Below are 17,616 nucleotides of genomic sequence, written 5' to 3' on the forward strand. Positions count from 1 at the left end.
TACATGCATTTTTCTTTTGTGTGGTCACATTTTCAAGTCCAAAATGAGAGAAAATAAACCAAATGAAACCGCTTCAGAGGCTAAAGTATGTGTGAGTTGTTGGTTTTATTGTTTTGATGTTAGCATCATATAAGACTGTCTGATGGAGTTACGGATGGAGAAACCTTTATTTATTCACATAACTTATGTATAAGAACAAACTTGTCATATGGGTTAAATGATGAGGTAGCATATTTCTATTATTTCACATATTCTCCCTAGATATGTGCTTGCCCCCCCTTCATTTGTCCATTTTATTACATTTTCAAACATCAAGCATTTCATTAATTTCTGTTATTTTGCGACAGCTCTGAAAACACTTTAATTGCAAAGAAGACAGTGTGCAAGACTATATTTAGGAATCAGTGCTGAACCTGCTGTGGAGATAATGGCAGTGTGATTACTGAACTGTAGGAGGCCTCACTGAGTCATTTTCCTGTCAGTCCCACCCACTCATCTCAACTTCAGCAGTGCAGCAGACACCCGGTCTTTTACAGTTAAACATGACACCAAAAACAATTTTCACATTCACTGAGTCGTGGAGTGAAGATGTTTTAGTTGCCAGGTATCTCTCATTTTATCTGAAGGGTCTTTTAGAGTGCACAGGTTGCTGTTCTGTCATGACGACATTGTTCTCGTCACCTCTCCCAGGCTATGTTTGTCTTTTCTGAGCCCTGCTCTGCTTTCCTCCCGCTCTTTTTTTCTTTGTCTCTGTTTGACTGGGCTGGAGGGTCCAAGCCATGCTGCCCCACCTACACAAAAACACAAATACAGGCTGTACTAAAACTTACAGTTCACATGAACAGTGTGTAAGATGAAGGAGATAAGACATAGAATCTGGTTCCATCACATCTGAAAAATGGGTCTGATTTTAAAATGAGATATATTAACTTTTCAGGTGAATGAATGAATTCTAGCATGAAACTAGTGCTAGATTAAGATAAGATAAGATAAAACGTTATTTATCCCAAACCGGGGAATTAAAATGTGACTACTTATGAAGTTTTGAGTAGGAACTTTACTGAAGTTGTTCAGATTTACTTGAACACTTAAGACTGAATGCATACATAAGTGGTTCTCACTCTGAGCCATTGTGGTAAAGCTGAATAGACTGAAACAGTTCGACCCGTCAAACAAAGGTGTACTCATTACACATTACCAATTACTGCACTGCATTGCAATAATTGCTGGAACTGAGCCTTCATTAATGTTATTAGTTCCACTTGTGCTTTTCTGCAATGGCGTGTCAAAATGTCTGCTGCAAAAGGTCTGTGATTCATCTGGGAACAATAAGATAATGTAGCAAGTACAAGACACTTGGGCCAGACTTTTGAGAGGGAAGGAGAGAAAAACAAGTACTCAACAAGTGCTCATTAAACTAAGACATCAGTCAAATGCAACATATGAAGAAGCTTGTCTTGCTCTGGAGTTAACTGCCAGTGTAGCACGAGCGCCCTGTGACATCTGTCAGTAAAAGCTCAGAGTTTAAGTCACATTTTTTCATTTGCATAACAGAATCTAATGACAAACATCCATGAAAAGACACATGCAGTGCACAGTCTTGATAATGTTAAAATTTAACTGGGCTCCTTTTGTCACTACTGTTATCTCTCCATAAATTCGTCCATGCATTGCTTTCCAAATGGAGGCTTGAAAGGAACAGTTTCAGAACCACTGTCTTACAACATTATTCAAAGCTTAGGATAATATTCTCTGCATAGGGTAGAATAATCACACATCTACTTAATTTCAACAACGTTTTTGCACAGTTCAGGACAGCAATAACAGGCAATAACTTACTGTTGACACCCTTCGGAGAGGAAGAAAACGTTGATTCTGTGAGGAATTCAGCGCTGTTTAAAACAGGACAATATGAGGTTAGCTGCTGAACAAGACCAACTAAATCAAGGCTCGGGTAAAAATACTGGTTTATTGCAATGAGTCTCAGGGTAGACAGTCAGTCACCTGTGGGAGAGCGGGTATGACAGAGGCCGCCACAAGCCACCAGAGCTCTCCTCCTCACTGCTGTTCGACTCCTCTCCCTGATGTCTAAACGGAAACAGCACAACATATTTTATCTCCCCCATGTTATCTTGACCGGCTGAATCTTTGTACAGTTGATCCTGATATTTAAAGTCACCCTGCGTGTCCTGAGCATTATGCTGAACACTTGTTAGAGGTTACAGTAACTTGTGTCCGGTGTCAAGACCCTTATCTCAGTAGCAAGAAGTCACGCTGTAGAGCATTAGCAGCATTTAGACTCTTGAATGCTTCTTGTTGACAACAGCAGAATTTTCCCCTTTATCGCTCTGACTGAAACAGTTCCTCACCTGCTCATATTTGTGTGTTGTTTATGTCGTCTACGTGGTTCATCATCACTCTGAGCCTGATGAAGAGATGGAATGTCACAAAGATTGTGCTGGAACAGCAACAAAACACGCTGGTCTCTGGTCTCTGCAGTACTGTGCATGAATTGACGTTCCTCAGAGTTTAGTGTCCTCGAGGATGGAGAAAATTAGCACATCACACCAACAATATGTGCATAGCCTGAGTGTCAGTGGGAACATACCAAACCAGAATGGGAGAGGTTGGCCGCCGTCTTGGTTTCTGATGTCTGGGATTGCCTGGAGGGGGGTGGACAGCGGGGGGCAGTGCTGTTTTTGGGGGGCAGGGGTGGACCACTGTGGTGGGATCTGGGAACCTGGTAATCCAAACTTGAGAACTGTCGAGAGAAAATGCTGGCAGTCAGTGGGGATTTTTGTTTCATTTCTTCTTCATTGACAAGCATCGCTTTAATGTTAGGAGGAGCTGACAGGAAGGGCTGAGGATGCATGTTCCGAAGTCTAATGATAGAGGTGCCATATGCTGTACAGAGGCTATATATAAAGCTTACTTGACTTGACATGTTGCAAATGAGGTGTCTGGATTTGAAGATATAACTCCTATTAAATCACATGCACTGAATGAATTGCAGACTGAGACAACGACATGGAAATAACACTAACAAGCTACATGCTAGAAACTTTCTGAGGCTGCACATGCTTTAAGCCAAATGCTAAAATCAGCGTGCTAACATGCTCACAGTGACACATGCTAAGCAGGTGTAATGTTCTTCATATTCAGAATTGCAGCTATAGTATTTCAGGTATTTGGTTAATAACCAAAATATTAGACTAATTAAAACTGTTCCCTGGTGGTAGCACTAAAAGAAAAGATCACCAAACTTAGAACAGTTCACCTTGGTGGGCACATGAATGTATTAAATTTCCACAAATATTGACACCAAAGCTCCATACAAAAGGTGTTGAGCTATTTCAGTCTGGACCAAATTGGGAGACCGACCAACAGACTTACAGCACGACTAATGTGGCTAATAGTAGCTGATACACAACAAATACTCATAAATGTATTTACATACCTTCTTCAGGGCAGCCATTTCCTTCACAATCAGTTCAATGTCCTCATGGGTGTCCTCCTCTGCATCGTCCTCACCCTCTTCCTCCCACTGACCGCTGCCTGGCAGGTAGGGCTCGATCAGGATCGTCTCTGTTCCTCTGATATCGCAGCGACAGTATGGGCAGGTGTGGCCAGCTGACTTCTGCTAGATAATTATCGATGACAGGTCACGGCAACGGAAAATGGAAACATTAAATGAATGTAAAAACTGGTTGTCACCCATTGTGTTGAGAGCAGTTTTGTGCCTTTCGAACTGTGCGTAGTGGAATACGTTGTCTTCAAAGAAAAAAGCTAGTACTTTTTCCACAGATGAAAGTGATGGAAAATACTACGTTCAACAGACACAGTAGATTGTGGTTTTCTACAAATGCAAGCCAGATAAAGATGAAAGTGAATCATGACATTTCACTTTTTCTTCCATTGCTCTTGCATACAGGGCAGGCTTTGTGTGTCTTTTGTTGTTGATTCCTGTGATTAGCAATCCTCTTTGAAAAATCAGGTCAATAACATGGACAGGCTGCATCTGCATACTGCTCCTCTTATCCGTTTGGCTGACTGACTGATATACCTGCAGCTTGAACAATTACTATTTGGCCAATGTCAGTCTCTTTTACTTACCCACACTACTTTGAAAAACGTGTAATAAAACTTTTATTTACGCTGACACACCCTTATTATCCTTGTTATCTGGTATTCAAGCTGCACATGTGTGCAGAGGCCTTTGGTACGTCAGAGTAGACACTCATCAGAATCATTGTAAAATACCGTAAACGTGTGAAGGAAGTTTGCTTAACCACAATTTAGACTACAACTTTTCCATTGTGGTGTGACGTCCACAAAGCATATCTAATACTCTTTTCCTGTCTGCCTGTCTGTCTTTCTCTCTCTCTCTCTCTCTCTCTCCTTCTCACTCTTTCTCACACACAAAGTAAATGTGACCAATACAGTTTGAGGGGGATGTCAGCCTGAGCTCACACAGGAAGTCCTCAGCCAAATGTCAGGACTTGTTGCCCTGCACCTTTGCACAGACTTAAACACCTCCTGAGCAGATGTGGAGCAACTGGCTGGCTGACTGAAAGAAACAGTAGGAGAGCATGAAACTGTAATTCTCCAGAAGCAGCTCTACTTTTGATTGAATGTTTTCAATGTCATGATTGAAAGAGGAAGTAGGCAGTCGGGGGAGTCCCACTGAAGAGGCGAAAAAAACGCACACGACAAGCTGTCCACAGGATGATAATAAATGATTTACAGACATACTCTTAGCATTTGTGGGCAAAACGGTCAAATGTAATAGATTTCAGTGAAGGACCACTGTATGATATTCTGTGGATCTTTGACATTTACATAGATGTGATCAGGCTAGCAGTCCCATCATATACCCTGTCTACAATTCTTTCTGTTGTCAGTTTACATACTGACAGCATCTGTCATTGATGTTGATGGTTCATTTCACAGACCTTTTCTTTTTGAATCAGTGAACCAAGCGTCATGCCTGTCTCTCTAGCAAGTTATCAAACAATTTGCTCATGCAAAGAGTTGATTTCAGGTTTAAGTGAGGAGTCACAGCTCTTTTTGTGCCCTGAGAGAGCTGGAGAGTTGATATGTTTGTGGATGTGATGTGACCTAATTCAAAAGGAGTGGTGTACTGAATGTTCCTTAAGCTGTTGTGTAGTTTCAATAAGGTTGACTGATGCAATATGAACTCATAGATTTGTCGATCGTGATCGACCTTGAAGGCATCCACTGTCTACTTTTCAGGCAAATCATAGAGAATGAGATGTTTACTGACCTCTTATTTCTAAGAGTTTGTTTCTAAACTTCTCACGACCTCACTGATTAGCGGATCTAAGTTATGTGAGCATATCAATAGAGTGATGTTGCCAACTAGATGGCTGTGCTGATTGGATGATTGTAAATAATGCAACATGAGTTCTATCTAGCAGCATGATGGATAAGGAGCTTATTCAAAAAAAAAAAAAAAAAAAAAAAAAAAGCTTTAATGCAATATTGTCACATAATGCAGTGTTTTAATGGTGCAAATGGAGAAATTCACAGATTATTTAAAGTCTGGCCATAACATTTCAAAATTTTGAAAAATGATCCCAATTTAGATTGTGTAAATTGATAGATCCTGTAAATCCTACAAACTGGATCTGTAACTTTGAATAGGAATGTCTTGGTGTAGAAGTTTCTTTGCTTAAAATGAAAAGATCAGCCATGGCGCTGATGTGTGAGGGTCATTTTATATAAAATAGCATGTGAATGCCATTGAAATGCTTTGCTGAACACAGAGCATATTTTTGACATCAACCCCAAACCACATTCAAATAACCGGCATTGTTACAGTTCGGTGGGGCTACAACCAACAACCAACAAAAGCCATGGTTGCAAAACCATGGCTACAAGTTGGCCTACAAAAATAAACTTTATCAGTGCAAGCTGTTTCACTCCACTGAACACACAGGAGTTGTTACGGTAAGAGTCTACATATTTAACATGTCAGTATTCATGTGGTTCAAAATAAAGCTGGATCTGCTGTACAGCAGGCTGCGACGAGTAAGTGGATGGGGGTTCATACCTGCCAGCCTGTGAGGCAGGGTTGGCACAGGAGATGTCCACAGGGCTGGATACGAGTATCCTTATCCCTCTCTGCACAGATCTTACACAGCTGGAAGGTGCTGCCGATGTCACAGTAGAGCTCATACTGCTCCTGTTTGGTGTCAGACAGAAAACAACAAGAGAACATCTCAGGATTTGATCTGTGCCTTGTCTTCTCTCTCGCTTGCTGTTGGCAGCTTGATAAATTGATAAAGAGGTATAAAGTGCATCCGCTTACTTCTGTCACTTTGACTTTGCCCCTCTGGGCCGGTTCACACAAACTCGTCAAGTCAGGGTTCACATCACGGCCATCTGGGTAAAGGTAGCTGCAGGCACAGAAACACGCGGCACTTAGAGAAAAGACACAAATAAACAAACAAAAATAAACCAGTGACCTGTTTGTGTTTGTCCTAACCAGCCTTCCTTGAAGCCCTGAATGAGTGCCTGGTACAGAGACGTATTCTGGGGGATGGTCTGGACAATGCTACCTTCAGTGGTCACATGGCCAATAGCCCACTGGCCCATTCTTGTGCAGCTCAGACGAAAGATATAGCTGGGAGGGAAAGAGATGCTTTTAAATAACACCTGTTTACAAGACAGAAAGTAAGTTCACAATTGCACAGAAAAGCAGTTGACAGATAAATCACTTGAACATTATTTTGTTTTGGGGTGTCAGTGAGTCTCTTCCAAATACAATCACCTTGGTTTGTGTTTGCTTCTGTGTTTTCTATATTTGTGCAATTAATTCCTATGAAATTCCTCTTGAAAATACTGATGCGACAGTGTATGTGTACTCATGACACTTTGGGGCACGCTTATAGTTCATCTACGTAACTTCATTAAGCTGTACTTGACATAACAAGGAGAAAACCTCTTGAATCCTCGGTGGAAAGCTGGAAAGCTTGAGTTTGATGCGCTATGAAAAATGTGCCAAAACTCAAGAGACATAAAAGGTACTTCTAAACAGATGAAAACATTAGAAATGAAGCCTCTTTCCCCTGAAATTGTAAACTTGACTAATGACTAAAAAATCAAGGGCCTGATTTCTTACAACTTAGATCAACTGCGAGATTTAACTCAAGCACTCCGCAACCCCTTCAGTGCTATTTTGAGATGTGTGTGACATTGCTTTGCTTGCATCAGTCAGAGTGTGTTGGCGTGCTCCTCCTCACCTCCCGGGTCTGTGCAGGTAGTGTTCCAGTCGAGCGACAACCTGATCATAGGTGAGGAAGGCCATGTAGCCCGGATGAGTCACAGCTAGCTGGTTCCAGTTCCTTATGAGTGACCTCCAGGGCTAAAATGAGAGGAGACTCAGGATATGAACTCTCATCATTAAAGGAACAGTGCAATGTTTTGGTAAATGCAATTGTTTGGTGTCTAAATATGAAGCTACAGCCAGCAGCCAGCAAAAATACTGCAAACAGGATGACAAAGCTAGAGGTTAGTGTATAAGTGTACTTATAATAAAACCACCTGCCAGCACCTGCCACCTCTGCATCCGAATCATGATTAACACATTGTATCTTGTTTATTTAAAATCACATGACTGGTTGCGTTTATGGGGGAATATGTGCAGGACTATTTCTTGGGCTGGTGCAAGGACTTACTGGAGTCTTGTCATTGCAGTGAGGTTGCCAGGGAACCATCTGAGGGACCAGGAAATCACTGTGCCCACTCAAGAAATAGCCTAACACATAGCCCCAATAAAGCTACAGCGAGTTAGTATCCTGCTTAACAAATGAGATATAGATTATAATTTGCGATCTTTAGAGGTGCTGGAAGGTGGATATTTTTGTTCCCTTCAGACTGAGCTGGGCTGCCCTGTTTCCACTCTTTGTGCTAAGCTAAGCTAACTGGCTGCAGATCAGAGAGTGGCATCCATTGTCTCATCTCAAGAAAGCAGGAAAGCATATTTACCAAAATGTCAAACTATTTCTCATGTAATCTCTTCATAATCTTTGATTCGCCTTACCTGAAACAGTCTAGTGAAGATGTCAAACTCAAACACAGAGATGTGGTCATTACAGGTGAGATCAATAGTCGACTTTAGAGCCATGGACTCCATCCCTTCCTCAAACGCATGAACGCTCTGCAGCTGCTCTTTAAAGTTACTCCACTGCACTATACACCTGCAAGAACACATCATTAACTCAGAGCAAATGTGGACACATAAAACGTACACAAAGAAAGAAAAAAGTCCCTCATTATGAAAACATCCCACGCTCACTTGTTTCCAAACGAATGCCTCCAAAACTCATCAGCTTCTGTCTTGGTCACCCTGTAAGTGTCACCCTGAAAACATCCCCCTGGAAACATGGCCTTCAGCTCCCAGAGAATGTGGCTGAACAGCAGGGACAGTTTGGTCAAGTTCCTCCTGAGAGTGAAAAACAGACTTTGAGTTGCGATTGCAGAACTAGAGATAGGTATACATAGGCCGGAAATATTTTCTGGCCCAGTGGTGTTGAAAATGTATATAAAAATATACAAGCAGAGTAGGTTGTGCTTTCATACAAATATATGAACCAAATATAATAACCTATTTGAACCTGCCTCAAACTGATAACCCTCATCTCACACACCTCCTTGTAAAAGTTTTAAAGCTCTAAGGGCCAACAACATGGGACATTCGTATCTGCAGAAATAAATCTTTACTATTTTATATCACATTTATAATTGGTGCTCTTGCATCTAAGCTGTGTGACTATTTAAAATTTGACATATTTAAATAAAGTGTCACTAGCTTAGAGTTGTATAGTAGGTGTGAGAAATTGTTCATGTGATACTAGACAACAGTGTTCTACAATGATTGGCTGCGAGTAGATAATAGCTATGAGTAAATTGTGTAGAAATATGAAGAAATAAGATACTACAGGCATCTTTTTGAAGGAAACTTAGCTCTAACTGTTGTACATTTGATACTCTATGCTTTGTTTCAGTTGAAACAAGCCTTCCAGCACCTTCCATCTCTGTATCTGAATCACTGGTTAACACATTATATCTTGGTTTAAAATCATATGACAGGTTGCGTTTATGTTTCAATTGAAACAAGCATTGCTGATACTTTCCATGTGTGCACACCCAAAAAAAAAAACAAAAAAACACACACACATGCAAACACACACAATGGGTAGCCCAGCTAGCAAACAGGATGCTCTCTGCTGCATGCTTCTCTGTGAATACCACAAAATGTTCCAGTGGCCAGTGTGTCACTTCAGGCCAGTCTTCACACTCTTTCTAGGCTTATCTGGGGTCATTTATAAATCTTCTTTTTACACACTGCTCAACTCTTGTGTTTACTTCTCTTACATACTCTTCGTACACGCCAACATGCGACAGGTGATGTAGAAATGCAGCAAACTGAATGACAGCCTGGTGCAGCAGCTGCAACAGACACTGACTAAAAAAAGCCCTCCAGCGTATAGCGAAAACAGCGCAGGCCATTGTTGGCACTGAGTTGCCGTTACTAAAACATCTTCACAGCACTCTGTGTGAGGAGGGCTGAGACATTCATAAAAGACATTCCACACCTGGATATCATCTGTTTAAGCTCCTCACATCAGGCAGCCGCTTCAGATCAATCCACACATGCACAAATGTATTGGCATCTGCAGTATCTCTGTGTCGGACATCTGTGCAATATTGTTGGTGTGTATGGAGATGTAGGTGTGACGTAGTTTGACTGTAGTTTGTGCTACATCACTGTGTTCTCTCAATGCTTCTTCCCAAAAGCTGAAGTCAAACATCTCCTCAGTCTGAAAGGACTGATGTGCTGCCGTCATTTGAACATGTGCAATATTAACCTACATGCCACTGATTATGTGCAGTAGTTCCGCATCACACCATCACTCCATATCTGTCACACTGCACTTTTACTGCACTCATGCTGCTGATGCTTTTGCACAACCATTGCTTACATTTTGTACATACAATGCTTAGATTTTGTACTTTCTATCACTGATATTTTACATTTATTATCTCATTCCTGGCGTATCTGTTCTTTTTAAATATGTGTTAAGTTTTAAATAAAAGAACACGATTTGAGGTTGATGCAACTGCAATTTTGTTGTGCTTGCACAATGATAAGAAAATTCTTGAATCTTGACTCTCACACTAAAAGTGGATCAAAATGACCAAAACATTACATTAAAAATCAATTTCATTATCACCATTCAATACATTAACGAATCAGAAACACATAAAAGTACTGTAATATGATTTTAGATAACTACAGTAATACCACTAATACTAATACAGATACAATTAAATTCATATTAGAGGAGGGCATCTACTGATACTAAAACCTAAATACAGTACATTACAGCTCTAGTCAATCATATCTTTGAATTTGACAACAAATTCTCATCTTCATTCCACCATGCCTCTATTTACAAGACATTTTTGATGCAAGTCTTGAAATCTTCTGCAGATTTGTTCCCGCCTCCAACGTTCACTAGAAGGCTATTTGATAGTGTGGGTGGTGGTCATAGACTTTCCACCTCAGTGAGGAAAAGAAAAACCTCTTTGGTGTTGAGGAGCAGCGAGTTAGGCGGGAGGAAACGTGTATGCCACATCTCTCACTCTGGCTCACCCTGCATGCATAAAAATATCATGCAAAAGACAAAGAAGAAAGGATGGTGGTGAAATTTACAGTAAACACACGACAGAAGATCTTGTATGCAGTAGTGACACTGGGCAATGCACTGCATTACAGTACTCCTTTGCACTAGTAATGTCATTGCTAGAGATCAGTGCACCTGACGAGGCTCAATGTGTTGTCCGCCTGCAGACCATAACTCCAATAGATCTTGAGGGCAGCCAAATTTGAAACCCGGCCCTCTACCAACAGCTGCTAGAAGAAATCTTTTCAGTAAGTTCTTATTATTGCATATTTCAATGCTTGTTTTAGCAAAGAAAAATTCTAAGTCTAGCCACACCCTGAATATGATGAGTAGACTAAAATATCAAACACTGATCAAATGTTTTCAGTGTCAAAATTAAACCTAGCATGATGGGCGTCGCCAGTTCATTATTATTATTTTTTGGGAAATTTCTGACTTTGAAAAGATGATTTTTCCTCTTTAATAGCTACATCATGATTTATTAACTTATGCACTGACTGATAAATATGTTTCTTATGTTGTTTGGACTCACAGTATTAGTTGCATGTTTAACAAAGAAACATATTTGCATGTTGCTTCAGTTCCAGTCAGAGAAGGTCGATGGCATCATTATGTCATGGACAAAAAGTTTCCATCCGCTACACCGTCCACTGTCTATTTCTTCACCTTCAGTCTTATCTCAGTTCTGTTTTTAGCTGGACATGATAGCCAGGCAGAAATTTCACTTACAAAACAGAGACTATTATTCTAACATCCCTCAGTCAGTGTTTTTAGGAGTAGATGGAGTTCCTGCAGCGTACTTGCCTGAGTCTGTGGGACAACAAGCTACGAAAAAGAGGACATTATGACAGAACATTCTAAAAACGCAAAAGAGGGCATTTGCACAATTTGCTGAGACATCTAAGCCACATTACACATAACACTGTATGAATTTGCCACATGACTGCCCATGCACACCTGGCTGTGGTGACAAGGCCATCTGTTATATTATGTGTGCTGAGAAGTCTGGAAAATGATGCAATGTATCTCCAAAATGGCTTATTTGCGTTTCAGATTCCAGTATAATAAAGTCTTTGATAAAAGCTAGTGTCTGTAAAGATTTACAGTGTAATGTAATGCGTGTATGCTGTATAATAAAGTAGGCAAAGATCTACGTGCATCAGCTGAATTGGAGCTCAGCTGTGCCTCAGCCGACTCAGTCAAACAAAGTGGCACATGCAAAGCAGTCGCAGTGTCACGCACAAAAAGGTCAGCTTTAGTTTTTCAGTGCAGCGTACTGTATTTCATTTCAAATCAGGAAAACCTTGTGGTGTGTAAAACGGGAAAAAGAAGGATTGTGTGAAACGATCATATCACATAATCAAATTGTCATGATTCAGTTTGATATAGAAATATATATATACTGTAGATAGATTGATAGACAGATGGACGAGGAGTACTTTTTCAGCTTTTTCGGCTTTGTCCTCATCCAAAAAAATGCAAAAGAGTAAAGACTAAAAACTCAAATATAGATGGTTATTTGAAAGTATGGAAGGTTAGGAGATACTGTAAAAGAAAAGCAGAGCATATCTGTATATGCCTTGCCGATACAACCGTACGGCCATCCACTAAGAAAATGTCCGTTCAAGGCCAGACTCTCTCTCTCCCAAGCTGCTCTCATGCTGCGGTTGTAATTTCTTTTGCCTGCTTCCCCCACATTAGCATCACAAAGATGCAGGTTTGGCCCCTTTTTCCACCTTCGTCATTAGTAGTCCCAACAGCAGCAGGGGCTGCAGCCCAAACTCCAAATAAAAAAAGTCACTCCTTTTAACGGTTCCAAAATATCCACTTCAGCCAAACAGTAAACTTATCAGAACATGGTCATTTTTTCTGAGCACACAGTGAAGTCTGTATTTGACTTGGGGGAATCTGGGAAGTATTTTATTTACACCTTCTATAGATGGTGAAAAACAGTTATTTCAGAGCATTTACTTTAGTGTTCAAGGACCTCTATAATTATTTCCAAGCACAAGTTAGAACTCTCTCTTTCAGTTATGCAAATGACTGAAAGAAGGCTATTTTTGGATTCTAAGCTCAATGGTACTGAGAAAAAATTGCGTGACATGTGGCCTCTCTTTGAACCCATGGTCAGTTTATTTGTCTTACAGAGGGACTACTGAAAGGAATTTGTCTGAAAAACATAATCTGGCTGAGTGGGGCAGAAAATGGTTACCACAATATAAACCAATGCTTACATGGTCAGTTACCTCAGGTGGTACCTGGCCATGCAGATAGTTCTGGTTTGAATGGAGTTAATAATTCAAGCGCAGTCACAGGGAAACTTCTTGAAAATAGAACTTGTTTTCTCCATTAAACTGAATAATCTCTGCTAACAGTTTTCATTGTAATTATAAAGCAAAGTCCCTATAAGAACAATGTGATCTGTAGAGTCTGTTTTTGGGAAGAAATGTTGCTGTTGAATGCGGAGTTTGATGGCAATTATCGTACGGAAAGGTGGCAGCAGACGGAAACATATTTTACTTAAAATCTGGCCAAATAAATCAAAAATGACTGGACAGTGTTTCAGGAATGTGAGAGAATGTTAGTTTTCAAGCCGCAACTAACAATTTGTATCGATTAATCTGAAGATTCTCTATTAGAATGATCAATTAATCATTGAGTCTATAAGAGCCTGAGATGATGTCTTGAGATGTTTCTTCAGACATAAAACCTGAAGGTGTTAAATTCATAACAATGCTAAACCCAGAAAAACAGCAAATTCTCACATTAAGAGGCTGCAATTTGCATATTGTGACATTTCCAGTGAGATTAATTGCTGAAAAGATTAATCATCTACATTTTTGCATTTTTTTTCTCTCAAGCAACTTCTTTATTTTGTCACTTGTACTCCAAAATGAGAACACAAGACTCTTATGAAATGATTACTTATTATGAGTTATTCTTAAAGGACAGAGGACAAAGGACATAGTCATGAAGGAATAAAGTATTTAATGAAGGATTCGTTTAAGCCTTTTTTTTTTTTAATGAAACTTAAAGAAAAGAAGTCAAAGTCTCTTGAGAAAAACTTGATTCTCAAAGCCCACCCGTTCCACTAACACGTGCTTCTCTTGTGTATGGGTGGAGGTGTCAGCCAGGGGCCCTCTTACCTGTAGCTGGACATCTCCTCGAATATCTTCTCCCGTCCCTCTTTAAACAGCAGCACTGCCCTGTCCGTCTTATCCAGCAGGTTTCTGATGTGGACCCTCAGGTACTTGGCTTCGTCCCCCCGGGGCACCTGGATGCCTCCTGGCCTGGAGCCTCTGTAGGGCTCCCAAACCTGTATGAGCAGCGCCGTCGTCTCAGATACCAGATCTGGCAGGTATGGAGGACTGTTCCTCAGGCCCAGCCGGGGGTTAGTGCACAGCTCGTAGAGCTTATCCAGTCTTTTGATGGCCTTGTCCACCAGCCGCCGGTCTCCACTGGTCGGGGTCTGGGAAGCACCTGAACCTGACGCCGCCATAATTTTGCTGTGTTTGAAAGTGACGTGAATCAAAAACTGCTTTAAATGTCAGTCTGACTGTGTTTGTGTGTGTGTGTGTGTGTCTGTGTGTGTGTTTAGGGCGGCTTGACAATAAATAATAATGGTCCTACTGTTTATAAGGGATTTGAAACCTCAATTTTTGCATGTGTGAATCTTTATGAGCAGAAATAGAAGCAGCTATTCACACTGGCTCAAGTTTTTGCATGTTTAAGCTGGCATTTATTGTGAGTTTTGTGAGTGCCAAGCTTCACCTTAGAAGCACACATCTTAGCCTCATCAAACAGCATCCATCCTTGATCCATACAATAATAATCCAAATGCATTAAATTATTCAACAATGGATAGCACGTTCAATTAAGGCAGCTCTAAAGATGCACACGAAGCTAAGTATTTCCTCCAATAACAGCCATTCCTGTCCTTTTGTAGCTTCTCAGTCCTCTGTCAGATCTTCAGAAAAATACAGAAATACATACTCTGTTATACACAGGCTGGTTTTTATGATTTCCATAACAGCAGCAATAGAACAGAAGAGGCCAACCATGAAACACACACAGAGAGAGAGAGAGAGAGAGAGAGAGAGAGAGAGAGCTAAAAACAAAGGAAGGGAGGGTTTCATACTCTTTCAGATTTTACCATACAAATCTCTCCACCCGAACACACTCAGCCTTTTTGCCCCCTATTTAGCATGCTTACCAATATTCACGCGCACATCTCAGCAGCACAGCAGTCCCACACTGTCAGGGTCAACAGAGCTGACACATCTACTCACAGCTCAGCGGAAACATGTTCTCTGTTATTGGCTGAAATGCTGCTGCTTCTTCTTTGTCTCTCTTCCTTGATGTCACCCTTACACTCTCTCTTTCACTCTCCTTTTGGTGCACCCTTTGATTGGTTTCCTGGTTGCAGCCAGCCAAACAGGTTTGTTTCTTTGCTCTATTGCTCAGGCAGGCAAAGAGAGAGAGAGAGAGAGAGAGAGAGAGAGAGAGAGAGAGAGAGAAAGAAAGAGAGTGAGAAAGTGAGAGAGAGGGAGCGAGAGAGAGGAGGGAGGAAGACAGAGAGGTCTAACAATGAGAGCAGTGAACAGGGCCTCAGAAATCAGTATCCAAGCAGGTAGACGACTGGTTCCCAGCAGGCAGGATGCCAGTGCATTCAAAGCAAAGGTCAAAGTTCACCAACTCCAACAGCTTCCCCAGCTGGGATATAAAAAGTATTTGCTTGTGTTTACTGTATAATTAAACGGAATAGCTGGCATTTCGTCACAATTTCTGCTGCACAGTTGATCTGTCAGTGGGTCCATCCATTTGTTTGAAATATTTTAAGAGCTGTTGGATGGACTGCCATGAAATTACGCACAGATATTCATGGTCCCTAGCGCCACCATGAGGTTGACATTTGTGGTTTTGAAGCAAGTATCTCAATAACTATTGCATGGACTTCCATTAAGTTTGACACACACACACACACACACACACACACACACACACACACACACACACACACACACACACACACACACGTCGGAAACTTTGATGATTCCTTAACTTGTCCTTTCATGCCATCATGACGTTTATTTTTTTCAATGTCTGTTTTTTCTTTTAATGAAGTTTTTTTTTTATTCCACTCTTTTGTACACACTTATTGTTTTTACTCTATCCGCTTTATTGGTGCTGCTGTAAACTGGAATTTCCCCTTGCGGGACTAATAAAGGAATATTGAATTGAATATTGAATTGAATCATCAGGCCTTATTATGAACCTGGCATTTTGCTTTATGATCAAAAACTTGAGCAACTATAGTGATATTCCCATCAGGCTTTGCTGTACTTTGTGTTTAGTGCTAATTAGCAGAGGTGGAAGACGTAGCCAGACCTTTTACTTAAGCAGCACAATGTACTTTAAGTATCAAAACCATAAGTACTCATTATGTGGGATAACCCATTTCAGAATAAAATCCATCCATCCATCCATCCATCCATCCATCCATCCATCCATCCATCCATCCATCCATCCATCCATCCATCCATCCATCCATTTTCTATACAGCCTATCCCTTTCAGGGTTGCGGGGGGGCTGGAGCCTATCCCAGCTGTCAACGGGCGAGAGGCAGGGTACACCCTGGACCGGTCGCCAGTTGATCGCGGGGCAACACACAAGACAAACAACCATTCACACTCACACTTAGGGGCAATTGGAGTCACCAGTTCACCTAATGAGCATGTTTTTGGTCTGTGGGAGGAAGCCGGAGCACCCAGAGAGAACCCACGCATGCACGGGAAGAACATGCAAACTTTGCACAGAAAGGCCCCGGCAACCTTCTTGCTGTGAGGCACGCACACTACCTGCTGCGCCACCGTGCCGCCCTCAGCATAATATATATTACATAATTGAATTTGATCACGTTACATACTGCTGTGTTGCTCAGTCTATAATTATGCACCAGAATGGTTCAATTTTGTTATAATTTTGTGAATCTACAAAGTAACTAGTAGCTAAGTGTAGTGGAATAAAAATATGATATTTCACTCTGAAATGTAGATTGAAGTATAAAGCAGTACATATACCTCAAAATTGTAACTTAGGTACAGCCTGACTAAATGTACTTAGTTAATTTATTCAATGTATAATGATACAAAACACAGAAAAGCAATGAATTGTAATAGTTAAGAAGCTGGATTCAGTAAATTTTGTTATTTTGTGGGGAAATAACACATGGGACAATTAAGAAATCAAACTAAATATTGTCATATAAGACAGGTATCTGTTTCAAAATCAAACATTTCTCCTTAATATTGCTCGAATCTCTTTGGGGCACTGGAGATCACAGAAAGACAACCTCTGCATCAACATCCACAAGAGGGAGACACTAACTCACACACCGCTTACCCCAGGCTCGTGTTGTCACTGAAATCTGACTTTTTTCCATCTTAATTTACATTAACTGAAGATTATGTATGCTTTAATACTTATGACTAAATCTTATGACTCAACAAAAGCACTTTCTCCAGTTGTGTACGCTGCAACTTGCTGCGAGAGAAAGCCACTTACTCAACAGCCACAGAGAGCAGTAGTAACATTATCCAAATGTTAAGGTTAATTCTTTGTTGAATACATGGACAAAGAATGAACCTACTCACAGTCAAGCCGTTTACAACTTCCCTTGATCATCTCTGGAGCGTCTAGTTGCACCTTTGCCCTCTAGGCACAAGGGGGCCTCATTTCATTGGTTTTACTGTCAATGTTTACCTCATAATCTGTGTCAATGATGACAACTCAGCAATAATTATGCAGCATTGTCTCAGGATACTGAGCCCCTAAGAAGTAAAGGATTACGGGAATTTTTCTGTTTACATATATGTGTATGCTCTTAAAGATCATTAAACTTCAG

The 17,616-nt window shown here is 40.8% G+C and overlaps 1 protein-coding gene across 4 annotated transcripts; it reads right to left on the reverse strand.

Annotated features, from left to right (window-relative positions):
• Window positions 1-86: 86 nt before the first annotated feature.
• On the reverse strand, window positions 87-15,178 carry cblc (Cbl proto-oncogene C, E3 ubiquitin protein ligase). Of its 4 annotated transcripts, none has more exons than XM_070967300.1 (14): window positions 14,926-15,178; window positions 13,859-14,218; window positions 8,321-8,467; window positions 8,066-8,222; window positions 7,266-7,387; window positions 6,509-6,646; window positions 6,332-6,419; window positions 6,074-6,205; window positions 3,458-3,640; window positions 2,609-2,761; window positions 2,370-2,425; window positions 2,005-2,088; window positions 1,840-1,892; window positions 87-791 (listed from the first exon to the last, which is right to left on the reverse strand). In XM_070967300.1, exons 2-14 carry the CDS (start codon window positions 14,209-14,211, stop codon window positions 658-660), a joined length of 1,800 nt encoding a protein of 599 aa, XP_070823401.1. In that variant the 5' UTR covers window positions 14,212-14,218; window positions 14,926-15,178; the 3' UTR covers window positions 87-657. The 4 variants fall into 4 exon arrangements, with proteins under 4 accessions (XP_070823401.1, XP_070823403.1, XP_070823402.1 ...); XM_070967302.1 differs by having other exon boundaries at window positions 3,458-3,637; window positions 14,926-15,148; XM_070967301.1 differs by having other exon boundaries at window positions 13,859-14,679; window positions 14,926-15,091.
• Between the last annotated feature and the right edge of the window lie 2,438 nt (window positions 15,179-17,616).

Source organism: Chaetodon trifascialis, chromosome 7 (genome assembly GCF_039877785.1).
Source record: "Chaetodon trifascialis isolate fChaTrf1 chromosome 7, fChaTrf1.hap1, whole genome shotgun sequence".
Lineage (NCBI taxonomy): Eukaryota > Metazoa > Chordata > Actinopteri > Chaetodontiformes > Chaetodontidae > Chaetodon > Chaetodon trifascialis.